Source organism: Urocitellus parryii, chromosome 9 (assembly GCF_045843805.1).
Source record: "Urocitellus parryii isolate mUroPar1 chromosome 9, mUroPar1.hap1, whole genome shotgun sequence".
Lineage (NCBI taxonomy): Eukaryota > Metazoa > Chordata > Mammalia > Rodentia > Sciuridae > Urocitellus > Urocitellus parryii.
In genome coordinates, this window is record NC_135539.1 from 53,053,371 (window position 1) to 53,073,873 (window position 20,503).

Below are 20,503 nucleotides of genomic sequence, written 5' to 3' on the forward strand. Positions count from 1 at the left end.
TATGCCTCTTTGACAAACTAAATGTGAAAGGTAATTCGTACATGTACCCAGGGCGAGTGACTCATTCTGAGTGGTGTTGACACAGGTGTGCTGGTAACGTGTGGCTGTTAGTGAGGGCACGATAAACTGTGATTACAGGCCACGATGCTGGAAGTCAGTCACCTGATATCAACGTCGACATCCTAACCTTCCCCAAAGTATCAGCTCCAGTACAGTATACCATTCTAAAATTGCAGGTTAATGGATGTGTGTGTATAATGTGTGTGTACTTATACATATAATGTGTGTATGTACATATTTATAATATGTAATTTTAATGACCTTTCAATATTATGAAGACTTTACCAATTATGGTGATTTGTAATTGAAAATGATCCAGGGCATTCATACATAGCACAGGTTAACCTTATGACTGTATGAATGAGCCCAATTTCAATTCATGGTATCTAGCACTGAGTAGGGTGGAATTGACCACACCACCAAAAAACCCACCTCCTACCTATAGTAACATGAACCTATCCATTCTGCCTTCTATTACCACCACCATTGCCATGATTTTCAAATGGCTACACTGAAGACTGTGACTCAAAAGATGACTTGACCCTTTGGAATCTCAGGATCAAGCCTGGGGGTATTTGATTCAACAATTTTTTTTTCCTACATCATTCTCTCACTATGGCTCATAGTTGGAAGTGATGGGCCTCCTGCAATAGCATGCAAGGATTGAACTCCAAGTCAGGTGGTTTTAGAGATTGCTCTTAAGTAAATATCCTCCTCTCTATGTGACTAGCAACCAGTGGTAAATTACCAGGCATCAAGGCAGATTAAATTTAACTCGCAGATCTCTGATTTTAGTGGCTAGGTCAGTAAACTGAATCTCCATCTCCATTTGACAGTGTACTGAGAAAACAAAACAGTGCCTCTCTCCTTGCACTCATATGAGCAACGCATGGCACTGGAGAGCAGAAGAATGGTATTTACTGTATGGGTGCAGTAATCCTGTCCTGCAGAAGTCTGACTGGTTCAAAATAACTCCCAAACCTTGTTGGCCCATACTTCACCATGATGGCCTCAAATGCTTATCTGTTTGATTCTGGTTGTTAAAAAGTTATTAATGTATTGCATTTTACCAGGCCAGGTCTAGGTAAAGGTTTAAAAATCCATTTCTAAGTTACTCTAGGACTCCTGAGATAACAGTGACTTTGCCAGTTTGAGTCACTGTTCTTACCATTAATTCACAAAGAATATCTGTCCATCAGTCCATTCATCCAACCATCCATCCCATACATATATGTATCTATTTATCTCTCTGTCTATAGGATATTGGGAGCACCTTAGAATTTAACTTTCAAAATATAGTAACAGTGACCCTGGACACCTCTATCCTTCTCTCTGAGGGAAATGTGCTGGCTTGGCCTTGTAAGGCAAAGCAAACAGCAAGGTTTTATTATTTTTTTTAATATTTATTTTTTAGTTTTAGGTGTACACAATATCTCTATTTTACATTTATGTGGTGCTGTAGTTCAAACCCAGGGCCTCATGCATGCTAGGTGAGTGCTCTACCACTGAGCCACAATCCCAGCCCCTAATGCAGGTATTAATATTCCCTCCTTCTCATCCATATTGCCAATATAGTATTTGTCAAAGGTATCTACACAGCTTTAATAATAATGAAAAAAAAACATTTGAGAATCTTTTTAGTTTCTAAATGTTGAATACCTAGTCAGGGTGTTAGTAGTTAAATGTTTTGAAGCTATCTCTTATTCCACATCCTGAACCCTACCATGGTCTCCCTTACCTTCTAATGCAATTTGTAGAACAAATGCTGGGAACTATAAGTCACAATTAATGCAAAATGTGTTTCTGGTATAATGACGTATCAATGACTTCTTCAGCCTCTCCAAACATGTGATGGACAAAAGCCACTATTCAGAAAGGCTTTCTTCTGTGTTACACTTTAGAAGTAAGAAATAATACATGGGGACAGCAGAACAGTTTCATTTCTGTTTAGAGAATAAAAGTATTTTTTAAGGTTTAAAAAAAGAAAATTCCCTCCTTCTCAAAAAGATAAACTCATCCACATGGGATGAAGACTTAATAAAAGAAAAAAAGGGACAGGAACTACCAGCATACTTTCAAAACGAAGTGAATTCCAACATTTCCACTGGGTCCTTGTCACATCACATACCTTTGAAAGCTATCCCAGGTTTCCTAGTTATCTTGACACAGTGTGGGGACATTTCTTGGGATAATGGAGGAGAACCAGGTTGAATGTCAGGAGATCTGAGTTCCAGCCTTGCCTTTACCACTAACATGCTATGCAGCCTCAGGTGGCCTCTTAATCTTTCTGGTTCTCAGATTCTGTGTATAACGTAAGAGTTGGGTTTCGGATTTGGAAAAAAAAAAAAATCTCTTCTAACCTAAAGATTCTGTAGTTTCATATTTTCTTCAAATTTTGTTTCCATATTGATATTTATCTTAGTTGCTGCCACAGATGAACAAGTGCTTCCTCTAAAAAGGACAGGGAGGGTTCCGGAATTCTGCAGTGAGTACCCAAGAGTGAGGCCAGCAGCCTTGTGTGCAGCAGGAGCAGATAAGCTGCAGATGTGAGGGTTGCTTGTGTGCACATCTGGAGCCAGTGACAGACAACATGCTTTTGATGTTATTTATAAGATCAAGAGTACTTATATAGCCACAAGTTGTTAATGATGATGAGGTCAGATAATAATAATAGTTTGAAATTATTATTAAATATACAGACTCTTGGGTTTTTGTTGTTGTTGTTGTTGTTGTTATCAGGGATTCAACCCAGAAGCACTTAAGCACTGAGCCACATCCTCAGACCTTTTTATTTTTATTTTGAGATAGGTTCTCATCAAGTTGCTTAGAGCCTTGCTGAATTGCTGATGCTGGCCTCAGACTTGTGATCCTCCTGCCTCAGCCTCCCAAGTTTCTGGGATTATAGGCATGCACCATCGCACCCAGCTTAAATACATAGACTCTTAATTGTATAATGTGTTATCAAGTGGCCAATCCTGCTTTCAACAAATGACACTCATCCTGCACTCTGAGACCCACCAAAACTGCTCAGCCTCTTCCAGCATCACAGACTGGATGACCCAGTCCAAAGAGAAGGACAGGGATAGAGTGATAGGTAGGGAGGCTTAGGTTTCCTGGAGAAATTTCATTAGGTGAATGAGGATAATTATAAGGCTTTTGGGGAAGAATTAGGGTGGTTTAGGATGACTCAGGAGGAATGGTTTAAGAGATGGGGACTGGCCTTGCTGACTGTCAGGGAAAGATGGGCCTCTAGACAGGTAGCCCTAGGGATTCAGAAATGGTCTAAATCTCGAACTGTATTCTTTTGAAAAATTCAAGGTCATCAGGTAAAAGATCAATTTCCTGGTTGCATTAAACTGTGATTAGCATAACTTGTGTGTTTTGAGGAAACTTGAAATGGCGGCACCCTGAAAGAAGAGGCATATTTTCAAAAGAACAGAGATTTACAGATTCTGCAATATTACTAAATAGTTTCTGGGCATAAAACATTCATGATATATATATATATATATATATATATATATATATATATATACACACATACAAAAATGTACTATATTAATAATTTCTATGGAGTGTATAATTACATGTATGCAGTGCATAAAAATATGTGTTATTTGCATTTTTCAAGTAGTATTCATTTAGTTGGGAAGTAAAACATACATGATATGAAATAATTTGAAAATATTAGCCAGTGGAGTGTGTGTGTGTATTCTATGCTTGTACACATACAAAAATATTCCACATACTGTATATAGTATATAGAATACAACACAGATGACAACTTGAGTGCATATATTTTTTTTAAAAATCAGATTAACAACAAAGAGATTTCCTGAGGAAAAAAACACGGGAGTCAAATTCCTAAGAAGAGAATGATTATACTGGACGAGAACAAGGGTTCTGTGTTTTGAAGGCACTATCTTTATCCATAATCACTGTTAACAGTATTGCTTAGCAAACATGTTGTCAGTGGCAGGCATTGGCCACATATTTTCCATGTTCTCATCTGATTTTCACAATACGCCAGTGCTGGGTATAGTCTCCATATTTCATTTGTTTGTCATTTTTTGTTATTGTTGGTTTTCTTTTTTTTTTTTTTTTCAGATCAGGAAACTAAGGCTCTGTGCATTCACACAGATAGCCAGCAGCAAAATTCAAATTCACACTCTGTTCTGCTGAGACTAACCAGTGCCTTGTCCTGAAGGAGGAAGATAGGTTGCAGATCTGGAAGAGTCACAGGTGGACAAGTCCAAGTGCAGGTGTAGTTGGCAACCAGCCTCAAGCAGGAACTGAGTGTTAACCTAACAGGTGATGGAAACCCATTATAGGTGTTCTGAGGACTGCACTTGATGCCTGTGTGTCAGCACTAAGTAACATGGGAGAACCACAATCTGTGCCTATTTGGTTAATGGCAGTGGGACATATAGGAAGCTGTGATTTGTTGAGACATTTGGATAAAAAGTAAGAACTAAAAGTCATGCTAGATGTAGAGAGTCCAGAAGAGAAAGAAAGGAAGGCTTTGATTCCCAAGGATGCTGTTGGATAGCTCGACAGTGAAATTATGGTCATCTGAGACTAAAGAATGTAAGAAACTGAGTTCATCTGGAGCATAAGTGAAGAATTCTTGAGGAGCAGAATAAAGAAAAGTACAGTCATTAGGAGTTTCTGGAAATAGTGGTATTTTTTTCAAATTTCAGGGATATCGGTTTTGAAAGATCTCTCTCTCTCTCTCTCTTTTTTTTTTTTAATTTTTTCTTTTGAGCATCTTCATGAGAAAAACTGAAGACTTTCTGAAATCTTTTGTCTTTGGTAGTTCTCCAGGCAAGAAGGCAAGAGGATGTAGACATGCATGTGTTTATACATATACATATATGTGTAATATGATTCATGTAATAAATCAAACAGCTTTCAACACAAGAAAATATGTACATATATAAACATATGCTTATACTGATGTTATATGTATACTATCATTTGTACTAATGGAATTTGTTCTAAGGAAATTTCTGAAGAAAGTTCTATCTCTATGGGGGCAAAAACAGATATCAGAAATTTAACAAAGTGGTACCAGTATTCCCCCAAACTCCCAATGACTCGACTTTTCATTATTTTCCGTTGACACTGACCCAAAGGACCTGAGATGTTCAAACTGGTATGGCTGAATTTTTTCTATTAAACCAACTTTCAGTTATACTTTGGCACTTCCTATTCTACTTCAGGATAATATATTCAAAACCTGGGCATCTATCCCTGGATTGCCAACACATTAACACTAACTTTAAAATGCATGTAATAGAAAAGGCTGAACTTAATACAGAAGAAGAATCTACAGTGACTTTCAAATAAAGTTACCTTGTCTTGCTAGAGTTTGGATTTGGAGTGTCCTCCAAAAGTCCATATGACAAACGTTTAGTCCTCAGTTTGGCACTATTGAAGGTGTGGAAACATTAAGAAATGGGGCCTAATGAGAGGTCTTCCAGTCATTAGGGGATTATGGGACCCCAACCCTTCCTCTCTCTTTTTCATGTCCCAGCCAATAGGTGAACAGTTGATTCTGTTGTGCGCTGTGCCATCAGGATGTGCTGCCTCATCCCAGGCCCAAAAGCAATGGGGTCACTTGACCATGGACTAAAACCTCGAAAACTGTAAGCCAAATAAAATCTCTTTTTAAGTTTATTTATTTCAGGTATTTTGTTACAGTAACAGAAGGCTAACTAACAATACCTCAAGTCTGGGAGCTTATGAATAGTCAGATTCTATCCCCCCAAAAATCCAATATACACCACTGCAACAGAAGATAAGTAAATGCTTGTAATAGAGAGGGTAACTGAGATTTCATTCCTGGGGGAATGCCACTGAACGCATTGTTCTTTTGTTTTCTATAATAGGTTCCTCACCCAACTAACCTCCCATGAGTAGAAAGCCTCTTCCTATATCCCCTCCCCAAGTAGTGATGGAAACTATGAGGCTGGTGGGCAGTTTTGTTTTTCCTGAGAACTATCAGTTTTGAATTTTGTAATAAAATAAAGGGAACAGGAAGTAGATGGCTTTAAGAGAGAATAATACATTTTTTTCACACATTAAAAAAATCAAACTCTAAGAGTAAAAAGAATACTCTTTAAAGAATTTTATGGAGTGTATTCCTTATACACACTGGTGAATACATCAGAATAATGCAATTTTGATTCTTAAAATGCTTCTGTTCAATTTTAAACAAACTTCCTCTGCACAATGGGTAGTTTTATTTAATGCATTTTTCAACATGTTGTAAGGAGCAAATGTATTCTTTAGGAAAGAATAACAGCATCGCCCCCGTCTTTCTTTTGACTTTGCCTTTTGTAAAATCAATGTTAAATCATCTTTTAGTCATACTTGTTCTGTCAGTTACTCACTCACCTCTCTTGAAAATTTCATAACGTATGGAGAATCCTGCACCGTGCGTCTCATAGTCAGAGACAAATTTGATAAAAAGAAACGGCCCTGAAGACACCACAGGAGAAGGGGCAATCTTTCCACAAAACTTTCCCCATGGACGTCCATTTTCATTTTCTCCATCAATGACTTCCACATAGTCATACCTGGCACCAAAAAAAAAAAAAAAAAAACAACAGGGAAGGAAACATTAGGTTGGCGAGAAATGCCCTTTTAATTTCAATAATTCAGAAAGTAACATTATGCAGCACAGTCTGTCAAGGGAAAAAGTGTTTTCTGCGTTCACTACTATTTTTCATGGAGGAAAAAAATATCTAGCAAAATGAAATAATTAAAATGGACTACATCATGTCTGTATACATCATCTGGCAATGCAGAACTATTAAGAATAATGGTGTCCATTATACTTGCAGACAATGTCAGTTAAAGTAACCAATTAACAAGAAAAAGAAAAATCTCATGAGCACAATTCTCTATTATTAAATTGTATTCCTTTGTCTATGGTGGTGGGGTGTCAATACATAATGCTATGCATTCTTTTCAAACTGTGAAGTTCTTTTATGAATTCAAAATGTCTCCTTAGCTGGAGCTCTCCATGAACAATACTTTGATTTCTGTGAGCGACCCTCTAAACATATGGCCGCGGAATAATAAACAGATTCTTTACTATTTGACTCAGTTCTGTCAAACTCCAAACTTCTTAGAAAAAAATTCTCTCAGTGGCCACATTCAATGGTTCAAACACAGATTATCTTCCCCACTCCACGTGTGGATCATAGAATATAATTTATTCACAGAAAATAAATTTATTCAAAACTGGAAAATAACCTTGTCTATACTCACCAGGCTGAAGGATTCAAGAAATAGCATTTGAAAAGGAAATATGACACACTTGAAATCACCAAAGTGATATGATTTTAAAAAATCTGGTTTAATAATGATACATTGAAGAGACACATGATAGAGCAGCAATAAAATATTATTCTAAAGATTACACTGAGATAACTGATATGCTTGCAACTTATTTATCTTTAAAAGGTAGAAACCATCACTAGTGTTCTTGAGGGAAATAAAGAGATTTTTGTTTATTTGGTGTTATTTGTTTCTTAGTATCTTGCTGTTTTCTTTCTTTTTATTTGCCAAGTCACATAGGAGCTAGAGGATCTGATTTGTTTCCATTTTTTTCCCCTAGAACTAACATGAACACATTACAATCCATTCACTTCAAACCTTTATTTTATTTCTATGTTTCCCTTGGTTCAAAAATCCTGGTATATATTAATTTCAGATATGGCTAAAATATGGCAGTCATATCAACTTTATCTAGCAATTTAAAAGAAATCAAAGTGGGGAGAAATCTTTATGATGACCGATGTCATCCTTAACAATCTCTTTCAAACTGCCCAGGACACATTACTTACATTTACATAAAGTCTCAGGAGACAACTGCAAAGATGATATCACTGGTTTGAGTGGACAGCTTAAGGCTTTCTAAATTAAAAATGACATTACCTCATCAGTTAAAATTGTGTGCCAGCTTTGTGTATATCAAGAAGAAAATAGAGCTGACATTGATGGAACTAAGCATTAACATATGTGAATTATTGTCTAAACTGCATTTCCTCTATTACATCTGATATTTCCAGTAGTAATCACTTGGCCTGCTAACATGGCTGTCCATTTGCAAAACTATGGGAATACACAGAGGAATTGTTCCTTTCTCAATACTTAGATGTTTTGCATTTAAAAGAAGACAAAGAAAGAGAGGGAGGAAGAGGAGGAGGAGAAGAAGAAGAAGAAAGCTTTATGGTCAAAATCTTAACCAGCTTTTACAGTCAACTGGGGGCAGCTGGAAAGAACACCATCTCTGTATTCATTAAAGCCTCCCAAGTTGGCATTTATAGAGTAATTCCTTTTATCTCTACTGCTTCATTGACAAGACAGGTCTGCATGCCTTGCCCCACGCTTTCTTATAATCTAACTGTGATTTGAACTGTTGACTGTGTTTGGTCTGGCAACTGTGCATCCAGCTTTGCAATATAGGCTTTTTACTTGAATCTTGACATGGTCTGAATACTAAGTGGCCAAATCTTAGTGCATGTTCCCTTGCAGGCACAAATAAGAGAGGTGGGTCAGGCATTCTGAAGAACTAAGGGCATTTCTTTCTCTCAGGTATTAGCAAGCTCGGCGAATGTAATGCCAATGAAATGTAAGAGGGAAAAAAAAGCGAGTATTTTAATTCACATATCCTCCTCTGATAGTAAATACTAGGCTCTCCTCTTGGCAACAGTAAAAAGCTATTTTTAAAAAGTGAGAGGGGGATTAGAATCCCTTCCCAGCAAAAGATAATTCATTGCATAGTTGGGTGCCAATTTTAGGAAATTGAATTATTCAGGGATGCTATAGTTACATTTGTAAACTGGAAGTCTGCTATCATTTTAGCACTTGCCTTCAAAGTATCATCCAACCAGACCCCAAAGAGTATCACGAATAGTAGTTCTTGTAAATATTCAGGAGGGTGTACTACACACAAGTTGCAAAGGATAGTATTGCCAAAGAAGTTAAGGAAGCAGCTTGCATCTCCCTCTGGAGTTGATACCAGTTCCACTCCACAAGTTTCTCACTGGCAAACACAGTGCCAAGAATGCAGCTGGTGTGCCAGCATCCCTCCCCAGAGACTAAACGTGTCACCACAGCAACGCACCCAGCCTGCATTGGCCTGAGGCCCAGGATACTGAGTTTGCAAATTTCGATCCCCCAGCCTGCTGCACATTGCTCTGTTGCTGCTGCCAGTGTGGCAAACACCGCCTTGCTTGCAATGTGAAGATCCCCAGAGGCGACAACAGAGGCCTGCAAAGGTGAAAGTGAAGGCACCTGTCTGACTCACTGGAAACAGTCCTGCTCCAGTTGCTAGAGGAGACTCAGGAACTGCATTCAAGGAATCTAATTCATAAGAGATACAGTAGGAGGGCTTATAAAATTGAGGAGTTCTCCTTCCATTTTGGATCCTGCTCTGGAAAAAGAATGCTCTGGGTGACAAAGGTGCCTGCCTGGGTCCAAAGAGCATCGTCACCCTTCTAGGCAGGGGCCTAGAAGCTGGGCCTCTTCCTGTCCCTACTCGTAGTACAGATGGAAAGATGCTCCCCACTTATCCTGGGAAGTAAATAGAATGTGGGTAGTTAAAATATTCGGGAGGTAACCAACCCTCCTCCCTTAGACATCCTCCCATTTCTTAAGTCTTCTGCGTTCAAGTTTTTTCATTGTGCAGCAGGGATGGCAAAACAGGTGGTCTTTTGCTCACATTGCTTCTCCGCCCCCACCGTACCTAGGTGGATGTTGGTGCTGAAACATTTTAAATCCTAATAATAATCACAAGTTAGGATTCCCATAAGAGTCATCAAAGAATAAAAGTTTTCTTCTAAGAATTCTTGAAAGGATTACCCAGAGATGATTATTTTTTTTTCCTTTTGGAAAGTTTGAGTTATGGTTTTAGGAAAATGGCCAAGTAGGGGGAAAAAGTGATGGGAAAATGGAAATGTATTTAGTCACTAAAGAGCCATTTTGGACACTTTATAGGTATGTGGTGCTGAATAGATGAATAGCATACTTTACTTAAGTTAGGTTTCTCTTGTGAGTACGAATGACCCCTGACTCTCTTGGTGGAGAGGATGAAATGTTAAGAAAGCTAATCCTCTACAGGGTGTTGTCTGAGACATTGAGCTACCGTACCAAGCCCCTCCAAGGCTTCTGGACATTCTCAAATTATTAGGAAGGGGGTTTTTAGGTGATGCTGTCTTTTTAATCTCCTTCCAAGGGGATACACCCCCATCGACACATGAACATTCATAATGGAGAAATTTGATACCTGACATCATACCCCAGAGTAAGAAATGATATTGACTGACATAATTATCACCTGCAAAAAAGTATTTCTTTGGTTTATTCTGCACAAGGCATTTAATAGTGATCCCAACTAAATGCCTGTAAACAATTGCTGTGCTGCTAAGAATTGTCTTAGATCTTTCCCAAAGTATTAGAAAGAGGATTTGAAAATAAAAATACATAATGATGGATGTAGGAAGAATCAATTTGTCTGCATGTGTGCTTTGAGCAGTTTTATATGAGATTTATCCCCTAACAGTTCTGGCTTGCTTGCAATTCCTCTAATCAAGATATATGAAAAAGCTAACAGTGGTTTACTTAGTAAAAACATTTTTTAGAAATCGATTCTAAGTAAATAATCAATAATATTAAATCTTTGTATACAATCACAACATAGAATAATATGTAGCCATTAAAAAGGATGTTCAACAAAAGGTTTTCTTTATAACATAGGAAAAATGTTTATATTATAAGTAAAACATCAGAATATAAGCCCCTATATACAGTATAACCTGAAAAAATAAAAAGAACTGGAATATGCCAAGCTGTTACAAATGGTGATCTCTGGGGTAGTGACGTTATGTTCCTATTTTATTTCTGTATTTTTCAAAAACTTTTACAATGGACAAATGTTTTTTTTTTTATAATCAGATAAAAGTTATTTTGAAAAGCACTAACTACCAGCATATGAAGTGGCAAATCAATATCTGTTTGCCTTGCTAACAATTTTGTATTTCTTGATCAGAAAGCACTATCTTTATGATGTTTTATATGAAAGTAAATCAAAGACTTTGCCTTTTTTTAAAACCACTGAATCAATGAGACTCTCTATGTAATATATTTTTCTTATGTTCCAGAAAATTAAAATGAATTGGATTTGATCACATACTTTCTGAAAGGCTGGCAATAATAATTGACATTGGGGCTGGGGATGTGGCTCAAGCGGTAGCGCACTCGCCTGGCATGCATGGGGCGCTGGGTTCGATCCTCAGCACCACATAAAAATAAAATAAAGACGTTGTGTCCACCGAAAACTAAAAAAATAAACATTAAAAAATTCTCTCTCTCTCTCTCTCTTTAAAAAAAAATAATTGACATTATACAGTATTTTCCATGTTACAAAATTTTCTCATATATATTATCTAATTTAGTCTTGACAGGGATCCCAGGAAGGCAGGTATATCATTTCAGAAGGAGCCCAGAGCTGGGGAGCTGACCTGAGGGAGACACATAGAAGAGGGAGTTTGTATCCTCTCCATATTGCTTACTTTGGAGCAAACCTGACTCCAATATGCACTCTTTTTTTTTTTTTCATTTGTTCTAATTAGTGACACATGACAGTAGAATGCATTTTGACACATCACAAATGGAGTATAACTTCTCATTCTTCTGGTTGTACATGATGGAGAATTACATGGGCAGGTAATCATATATGCACATAGGGTATTTTTTTTACTTTGATGTTTCATACATAGATGGGATATAATTTCTCATTTTTCTGAGTATACATATTGTAGAATCACATTGGTCATACATACAGTCACATACATACATACAGTAATAATGTCTGTTTTATTCTACTATTTTTCTTATTCCCACATCCCCTGCCTTCCCTTCCTTTCACACAGGGTATTAATGTCCAATTCTTCCCATTGTCCTTCCTGCCCCCATATTCCCCCCTCCCTTCACTCCCCTCTGCCTAATCCGAAATACCTCTATTCTTCCCTAGGCCACCTCCTCCATTATTGTGAATTACCACCCACAAATCAGAGAAAACATTCATCCTTTGGTTTTTGGGGATTAGCTTATTTCACTTATCATGATATTCTCCAGCTCCATCCAATAGGCACTCTTGTTATTACCTTTCTTGCATGTCTTGTGGGATGGCTTTTAAAAATAGTAGTCATGAACAATGACTAATTTGTTGTCTTTTGTGCGGTTGGTTATTGTTGCTAGGAGAGTACCCCCATTAAATAATAGTTCACTGTTTTTTTCATGACTCTTAGAATTTTCTAAGAAAACCTCTTTGTGTGAGCTTTTCAGTACTATAACAAATACCTGAGACAATCAACTTATAAAGAGAAAATGTTTATCTTGGTTCACAGTTTTAGAGGTGTCACCACATGGTGGATTGGCCCCTTTGCTTTTGGGACCGTGGCGAGGCAGCACACCATGGCAGGAGTGTATGGTACAACAAAGTTGCTCCCCTCAAAGACAGGATGCAAAAGAGAGGAAGAGGAAAGGGCAAAAGTCCTGCCACTATCCCACATTGGGGCACAACAACAAGACCTCTCACTGTGCCCCACCTTTTAAAAGTTGTGCTCCCTCCCAACAGCACCATCCTGCAGAGCAAGCCTTTTATCAAATAGGTGTCTGGGACACACACAAGATGTGGATTATAGCAATCTTGGTGTGTACAAAGGTGGATATGCACGTGTGTATGAGAGGGAAAAAAAGAGGGAGAGACAGAGACCTCTTGCCCTTCAGGGAGACTCCTGACTGAAAGTTTCAGTGGAACTGATGGTAGTCATTGAATGGGGTTCCAGCTGTCCTGGTCCTCTTGCTCAGGCTGGATATTCAGGGACCACATGATACCTGAGCAATAGAGATGAAACCAGGGTAGGTGCCAGAGGAGAACTGAATGGCAGATACAATTGAGTTTTCTTCCTGCTTCCAGCTGCCTAATCCCCAGCACAAGCAGAGCAGAGGTGAGCCTGGACCACACAGACCAATGCTCCATCCACAATAATTAACTAAGTGGGAAAGGCTGGACCCTCTGCCCACCAACAGGTCAGAAGCCAGCCAGGGTAGCAATGCCCCAGATTTGGAGCACAAAGGGGAGCGGCACCTGGGAGCCCTGACTGTAATTTCCTGAACCTTCTTCAGCAAAACAGAGGCTGGGGTGTGACCTGGCTGCTGTTTTCTCAGCTTTTAGCCTGTGGCCACATTTCTATGAAAACCATTCTAAATCTGTACAAAATTTGAACTTCATGTTAATTACAGAATCTAGTCTCATTTATCATATTGTCATAGTCCCCTTTATAGCTTGTTTCTATATTTAGAAAGCATTTTTCTCCTTTAAAGTTGGGTGTTTCCTCGTGTGTTTTATTCATTTCTATTTCTTAAACTCGTATGTTTCTATATACGCTCTGTGTGTTATAATCTGAATTGTGGGACATTAATCTCTAATTTGCAGATCATTTTTACTTATGACACTTTTTCTTATTTCTTTTCTAGTGGTACTTTCAATACATGCCCCAAATCTAAATTTTCAACCATTGCATTATTATCTCTACACCTGTTATGTGTTTATGCATATTTATACTAAGTAATTTGATGTCTATGTATTTTTTTTCTGTTGGGGTAACTAATTATCACACATTGATAACCTCATTCATTTGAGTAGACAATGGTTATTTCAGTAGCATTTTTCACTTCTTTATCACTAAACTCCTAGCACTCTTATCAACCAAACTCAGGTTCCATCCATGAGTAGCCTGAGGGTCTAAGGTTTGTGTTATTTGCATAACTCCAGAACGAGCACCAATTCTTAGCTCAGGGATGATCTTCTGGACTGGCTGAGCTGTGAAGCACACAGTGCTAAACAGATCAGGGAACTCTGCATTCATCAGAGGCTGCTAGATACACCTAAGCCAAATCTTCTCACCTCCAACCAGCTTCACTGATTGTAATAGGGAGGCTAATCCCTCACTTGTCTTGGAACATTAAAAAAAAAAAAGTTTGTAGAAACATTTAATGTCATTTTGTAATGTCATTGTCCTTATTAAAAGACCTCACAGTGTTATTCTTGAGTTTGTCCGAAAGCTTCCAGATAATTTTCCTCCAAGAAATTCTAATACCATATAGTCCACCTGATGTTGTTCTTACAATATAGGCCCTCTGAGGAAGCTTAGGAAAGATTTCCACATGTTTCATACTCAAATGACTAGTTCTCTAATAATCAAAACACAGTGAAGCTCACAAAGGTAATTTCACACACTAAAAATTTAATCTTTAAGCTCTGTAATGCCTCAGGGTCATAATGACTATCTATAATTTCATTGCAGCTATAGAAGACTTTGGTGATTAATAGTTTAGATAGGAACACATCAGGTACATGAGTTTACAGTCCCAGGAAATAAGCTCTTACAAAATTGAAGAAAGAAAATGTGAAAGAAAAGAGTTTGACTAGAATAAAATTAAAAGAGATAATATTGGTTGTGTGAGGGACTACGAGGGCTACCATGGGTCGTAACCTGTCAAGAGGGAAAGAAATTGAGACAATAAACATCTAGCAGGTAATAGACTATTATTTTCTACTGTGGAGGGACAAACTATCACCAACTTAGTGACTTGAAGCAACCCACAATTATGAGCTCACAGTTCTATGGGTCAGAAGTCTGGTATGGCACAACTCTATCTCTGCTCAGGGTGTCATATGGCTGCATCTCATTGGAGCATGGTGTCCTTATTAGAACTCTCCCTGTTGGGACAGAATTCATTTTTTGGCAGTTGTAGGACTTCGGTCCCCATTTCCTTGCTGGCTGCCAATGGGGACTGCTCTCTGATCCTAGGAACCACCTGTGATCCTTACATGTGGGCTCATCATATTCAAAGCCAGTGACAGAGACACTCACGTTAAATTCTTCCCATCTCATTTCAAACATTTTCAGGAAAAGCTTAGTCCCTTTTCATGGTTACCTGATTAAGTCCTGTTCACCCAGGACAATTTCCTACTCTTTAAGTCCACTCAGTTGGTTCCTTAATTAAACCTATAAGATCCCTTTAAAGCCGTGCACCGAGATTAGAATCTGACTAATCTGAGTAACTGGGAGAAGGTGTGTGCACATCAGGGAAAGGGGATCAGGGGCTGTGGATCTTACTTAGAATTTTGCCTACCAAATAGGACAAGCTCTAGTAGGATAGGACATTGCAATTGGTGCCCGAGGCAGGAGGGATCATCCTGACAGAGCAGAGACAGTAGGATCTAGGGTAAGGCCAAGTGCAGAAGTCGGAAGGGGAGTGATGGTGGAGGCCATTCGATGTTCTTGTGTCATACAGGCTGTGGGTTTGGGGACCTCCGAGCCCACAGGAGTCACTCAAAGTAAAAGGGAAAGCAGATTCCTTGTTGACTCAGACTTTCTGAGAATTGAAGTAAAAGCAGAAATTCCAAAATCTGTCCAAGATACATATCTAGAAACTAAAAAGTAATAATAACAATTCAAAAACAGGTACATAAGAATTCAAAGCACGTGGTGAAAAATAATAATCAAACTATATAATTTTAATAGGGAATATTTGGAGTTTTGATTTATTGTTTCTGAGGAATTTCAATTCATAATTACATCTTATTGACAAGAAAGGTTCAAAAAAAACCCCTTCACATTGGGGCTGGGGCTGGGGCTCAGTGGTAGAGTGCTTGCCTGGCATGGGCGAGGTACTGGGTTCCATCCCCAGTACCACATAAAAATAAATAAAATAAGGTATTGTGTCCAACCACAGCTAAAAGTTAAAATACAAAACAAAAAAGCCCTTCACATGGGAAACTATTCCTCTGATCCAATTTAGATTACAAAACCCAAAGATACATTTTAAATGGAAGGGAAAGAACATTTCCCTTAAAACAACTGTGCTCTAGAAGTGATGGAGTCTTCCAGTGTCCACTGTACAAGGTTCAGTATTTATAGAAAATTCACATGCCTTTAATTACAATAAATTCAGTTCCCAAGGAAAACTGTACCATCTGGAAGATATTAACATCATTTACAACTTGTTCACCTCCCTGTTTCATAGAGAATTTTTACTTCTTGCCAATTTTCCACTGTTCTCCAGGAAAAAAAGAAAAAAAGTTTTCATAGGTTGCCTCAAGTTGGGTTTATATACTGGTTAAAAAGCCATCAAGAAAGGACAGTGGGGGCATTTTGGACACTTTTACTTCTTATTTACTTTAAGTCTTGCCTTTTTTTTTTTTCTATGAAGAATATTCTCTTCTGTCTGCTACTTTCTGTGCAGCCTTCCAAAGTGATTTTTCTTTTAAGAAAACTGAGCTGCTTTTAACATGGTCCATTGAAGGGGCAGATGAGGCAGTATGAACTGAATTCTGCTTCCTTTTCTGAAGTTTGGGAGCCATTCCTGCACCTTTGATTAAAAAGGAGTTTTCTCTATCAAGAATTGTCACTGCTATAGTTTGGATCTGGAATTTCCCCCAGATGACTATGTGTAAAAGCTTGGTCCCCAGCCTGGTGCTATTGGGAGATAGAACCTTTAAGAGGTGTGGCCTAGTGGGAGGTCTTTAGGTTATTGGTGGTATATCCTTGAAGGGCATAGTGGAGCCCTGGATACTTTTTTTTTTTTCATTTCCTACTATGAGGTGAATGGTTTTGCTTTATCATACCTTCTCACCATGATGCGCTGCCTCTCAATTGGCCCAAAGCAACAGGCCCAATAGATCATGGACTAAAATCTTTACAACCATGAGACAAAATAAGCCTTTTTTTTCTTTTAAGTTTATTATCTTAGGTATTTGTTACAGTTACAGAAAACTGATTAACTGTCATCATCTCTAACGTCCCACAACATGTCAAAGGGGACAATGAGGCAAGAAAATGACACTTGCCTGGCATCAGGTGGTCAATTTAGGTGAAACTGGACGACTATGATGTGAGTCAATTCTTCCTCACACTCTGCCACTGAATCTTAGGGAACCCTGACCAAGTTACTTAACTCTAGGTTGCTAATCTGTAAAATGGGCAAAATGATAATTAACTTTCAGAATCATAGGGAAAATCAAATAATATATGCAATAACCTTTGTCGGGATTTGAAATTCCCTTTCCAAGTAAGGTTGGAATATGGAAAGAAGGAGAGATAAATACACAGAAAACTAAATGGAGCAGATGTTTGTTTTCCAAAATGTGTACTATACTACCCTGTTTTCCAAAATGTGTACTATACTAACACTTTAGTTAGTCCAGGATATTTAGCTGTTGTTATCTCCCATGGATGGACATCTGTCAATTCTAGATGACTAACTCTTAGAAGATGACCTTAACTTGGTATTCTGAAAAATATCACTTGGAATATGATAGTGGTCTTGCCTCAATACTACTGCCAGAAATCAATTACAGCCATCATCAGTAATGGAGTTAAAGAAAGCAATTTATGTATACCACAGTATGTTGGTTTTTAAATTAAAAAAAAAATCACTAAATCCGTTAAGTGTTTCCATTCATGAACCCGACTGATTTAATGATCTGCAGTTGCACTAGTGCTATTAGAGTGCAGGGCTGAATTTGCTCACAAAGCCCCTTAATTGGTATGGGTGGAAACACCAGGGTGCAACTTCCAGTTCTGGAGAGGCAGGGACTCTGGCTTACAGCATCACGAAATCATAATCCTCAAATTTTCTTTCTAATTCTTTGGAAAGAAGAAATAAAGCTATAATTCTGTTCCAGACTATAGGAGCTAATGTGCTAATTTTAAGAGCTTAAAAAAAAATCCTTCTGATTAATTAGTAATTATTCAGTGGGGATCTAGGTAGTTTGCTAATCAGAGCTTCAGGAACTAAAGTTGGCAAATACTTGTTTTCTTAGGGTTTCCCCTCCCCTCCCCCACCCCCTGTAATTACCGCAGAACCTTTTCAGAGCCAAGTAGGTGAGATTATTCATTCTGCTGGGGTTGGGGGGGGATTTGGGGGGAGGAGTTCCTTACCTTGAAATACCAGCCATCTTTCCTGAAAAAGTGGAAGGCAGAAACTGCTGAAGAAAAATAGGTCTACTGACATAGCTTAGAGGCCTCTTCCTTTCAGTGACACCAGGATTAGAAAACAAATAAATAGAAAAGGTTAAGCTGAATTTTAGGTGTGGGCAGGGAGCACTGAGTCAAGCCAAAACTGTGTCTTTCTGTTCAGCAGATCCTTCAGGTTTACTTAAAGTAAAAGCCACTGAGCGAACCACAGCCAAGGAACAGGGATCTTTTAGATATGGGCCTAATGTATTTATGATGCTAGAATGAAATGCACATGAGCAAAATAGATCATGTCATAGAGAGATTTTCTTTTTCTTTAATCCCTAATGTTTATTGAAAGCAGCATACCGTTTGCTGTAAATCATCTTTAGAGTTTCATGCATTCATGCTTACAGTATCTTTTTTCTTTTTCATTTTAACCTTATTTGAAATTCTCTGTAGTCAGAAGGTGGGTGTATCTGATAGACAAAGGGTCCACTATTAGTCTAATTACCACCCAGGCAAACATTTTTCATATGCTCCAGATCATCCATGCTCTAAGTCAATTCATAATGTGGTGAATAATTTATATGAGAAGTATCTCTGTGGACAGATATATTTCAAATGTCAGAAATGTCTTTTTCCCCCATATAATAGAATAAAACTAGTTGAAGACAAAAATAGAGAATCATGGGTTATCCTTTAACCACTAGTTTATGTGATGTTTTTCTTTTCACTGACTTCAGACTGAGTACTTCATTGGTGTACAGCAAACCTTTAACTCTCTCTTGTCTAAGGAACAAGCTAGAGAAGAAAGAATTTTAATGACCTAGGTGGCCTCATGATTTATATGGAACTTAAGGAGTAATTGTGTGTTTAGAAGAAAGGCAAGCAGTGGCCATAAACCTTACTGGGGAGCCTCCAAATGGGGGCACCTTCCTAGCTAAGCTTAACCATATGACTACATGCTAGGTCAGCTCTGTGATCAGAGCATGGATTCAACTCAAGGATGAGAACACAGACCCCTTATCCTACTATCTAAAGCACTCATCAGTCCCAAGATCTTTATGGCAAGATTACTAGAAAAAAAAAAAAAAAAAAAAAAGGAAGCCAGGCATAGTCGCTGAGGCAGAAGGATCACAAGTTAGAGGCCAGCTTTGGCAACTTGGTGAGAACCTGTCTCAAAACAAAACAAACAAACAAAAAGGGTTGGGGAGGTAGCTCAGTAGTAGTGCACTCCTGGTTCAATCTCCAGTGCCTCAAATAAATAAATAAATACAAATAAATAAACAAGGGAGAAGAAAATATGGTCAATTCAGCTAAAATATGAGTTTTTCCAAATGCACTCTTCTAGGAAGCACAATGTAAGTTAGAAGAAAGTATAAAAATCTCCCTCCATCATACTGAAGGCCCCGCTATAAAAGCAACACAGGCTAAAAGGAGAGGGAACACTGTGCTTTGACCAATTGTTCCATAATGAAAGGGGAAACTTTCTTTTATTTTTGTTGTTGTTTTATTTTACTAAAACAGAATATATAAAATGATTTAACCTTTCCCTCTACTTAGTGAATTGATTTCTTTGAACTCTTTTAATGTGGAGGGCTATAGGTGATTGTATTTCATCTCTGAATAAAAAAAATTGATAGGGTTGATAAAAAATCACAGGGAGAAATAAGAATAAGCTGGCTTTTTGGCATTTTAGTTCTTGAATTATTTAGGGACAAATGAGCACTTACAGTTATACAGGAAACCAGATCTTTTGGGAATCCCTTCAGTGGAAAATTATTAAAACAATTTAGGTTCTTGGAATTGTCATATTAATTTTAAAAATGGCCCCTATTTCAGATTTTTCATTAACTTTGATTCTCTTTTCATCTAGTTATGGAAAATAATGTAGATCATATTATTATCATTTTAGACACTTCCTAATCAGTTGAGTTTATTCCCTTCTTTTTTTTAAGTTTTTTTTAGATGTAGATGGACATAATACCTTTATTTTATTTTTATTTTTATATGGTGCCAGGGATTAAACCCAATGCCTCATACATGGTAGGCAAGCAGTCTACCCCTGAGCCACAACTCCGGCCCCTCCCTTCTTTTTTAAGTAGGAAGTAGAAATAATGCAGAACTAGATTTCCTAAAATGTGTTCCCCAGAATACCAATCTTATAAAACGCTTCAAGGAAAATTTATTTATTTTGCAAAATAATTTGAGAAATTCTGCATATAATGTTCTTTTCATGAATAATCACAATTTATATCAGCATATTAAAGACTCTAAAAAGTCTCACAGCTATGATATCTCTGTTCAACTTGGTTTAACTCAACATATGTCAATCCCATTGATCAAAGGCCATTTTATTACATAATACTCATGGAATTAGTGTGCATCATAGGGGACTT

The 20,503-nt window shown here is 37.8% G+C and overlaps 1 protein-coding gene across 2 annotated transcripts in view; it reads right to left on the reverse strand.

Moving 5' to 3' along the window:
* Nrp1 (neuropilin 1) overlaps positions 1-20,503 on the reverse strand; it is a 141,707-nt gene that overhangs the window by 77,588 nt on the left and 43,616 nt on the right. For both annotated transcript variants that reach the window (XM_026405168.2, XM_026405167.2), the window contains exon 4: positions 6,460-6,641. In XM_026405168.2, the coding sequence (XP_026260953.1) occupies positions 6,460-6,641 (182 nt within the window). The remainder of the gene's footprint in view (positions 1-6,459; positions 6,642-20,503) is intronic.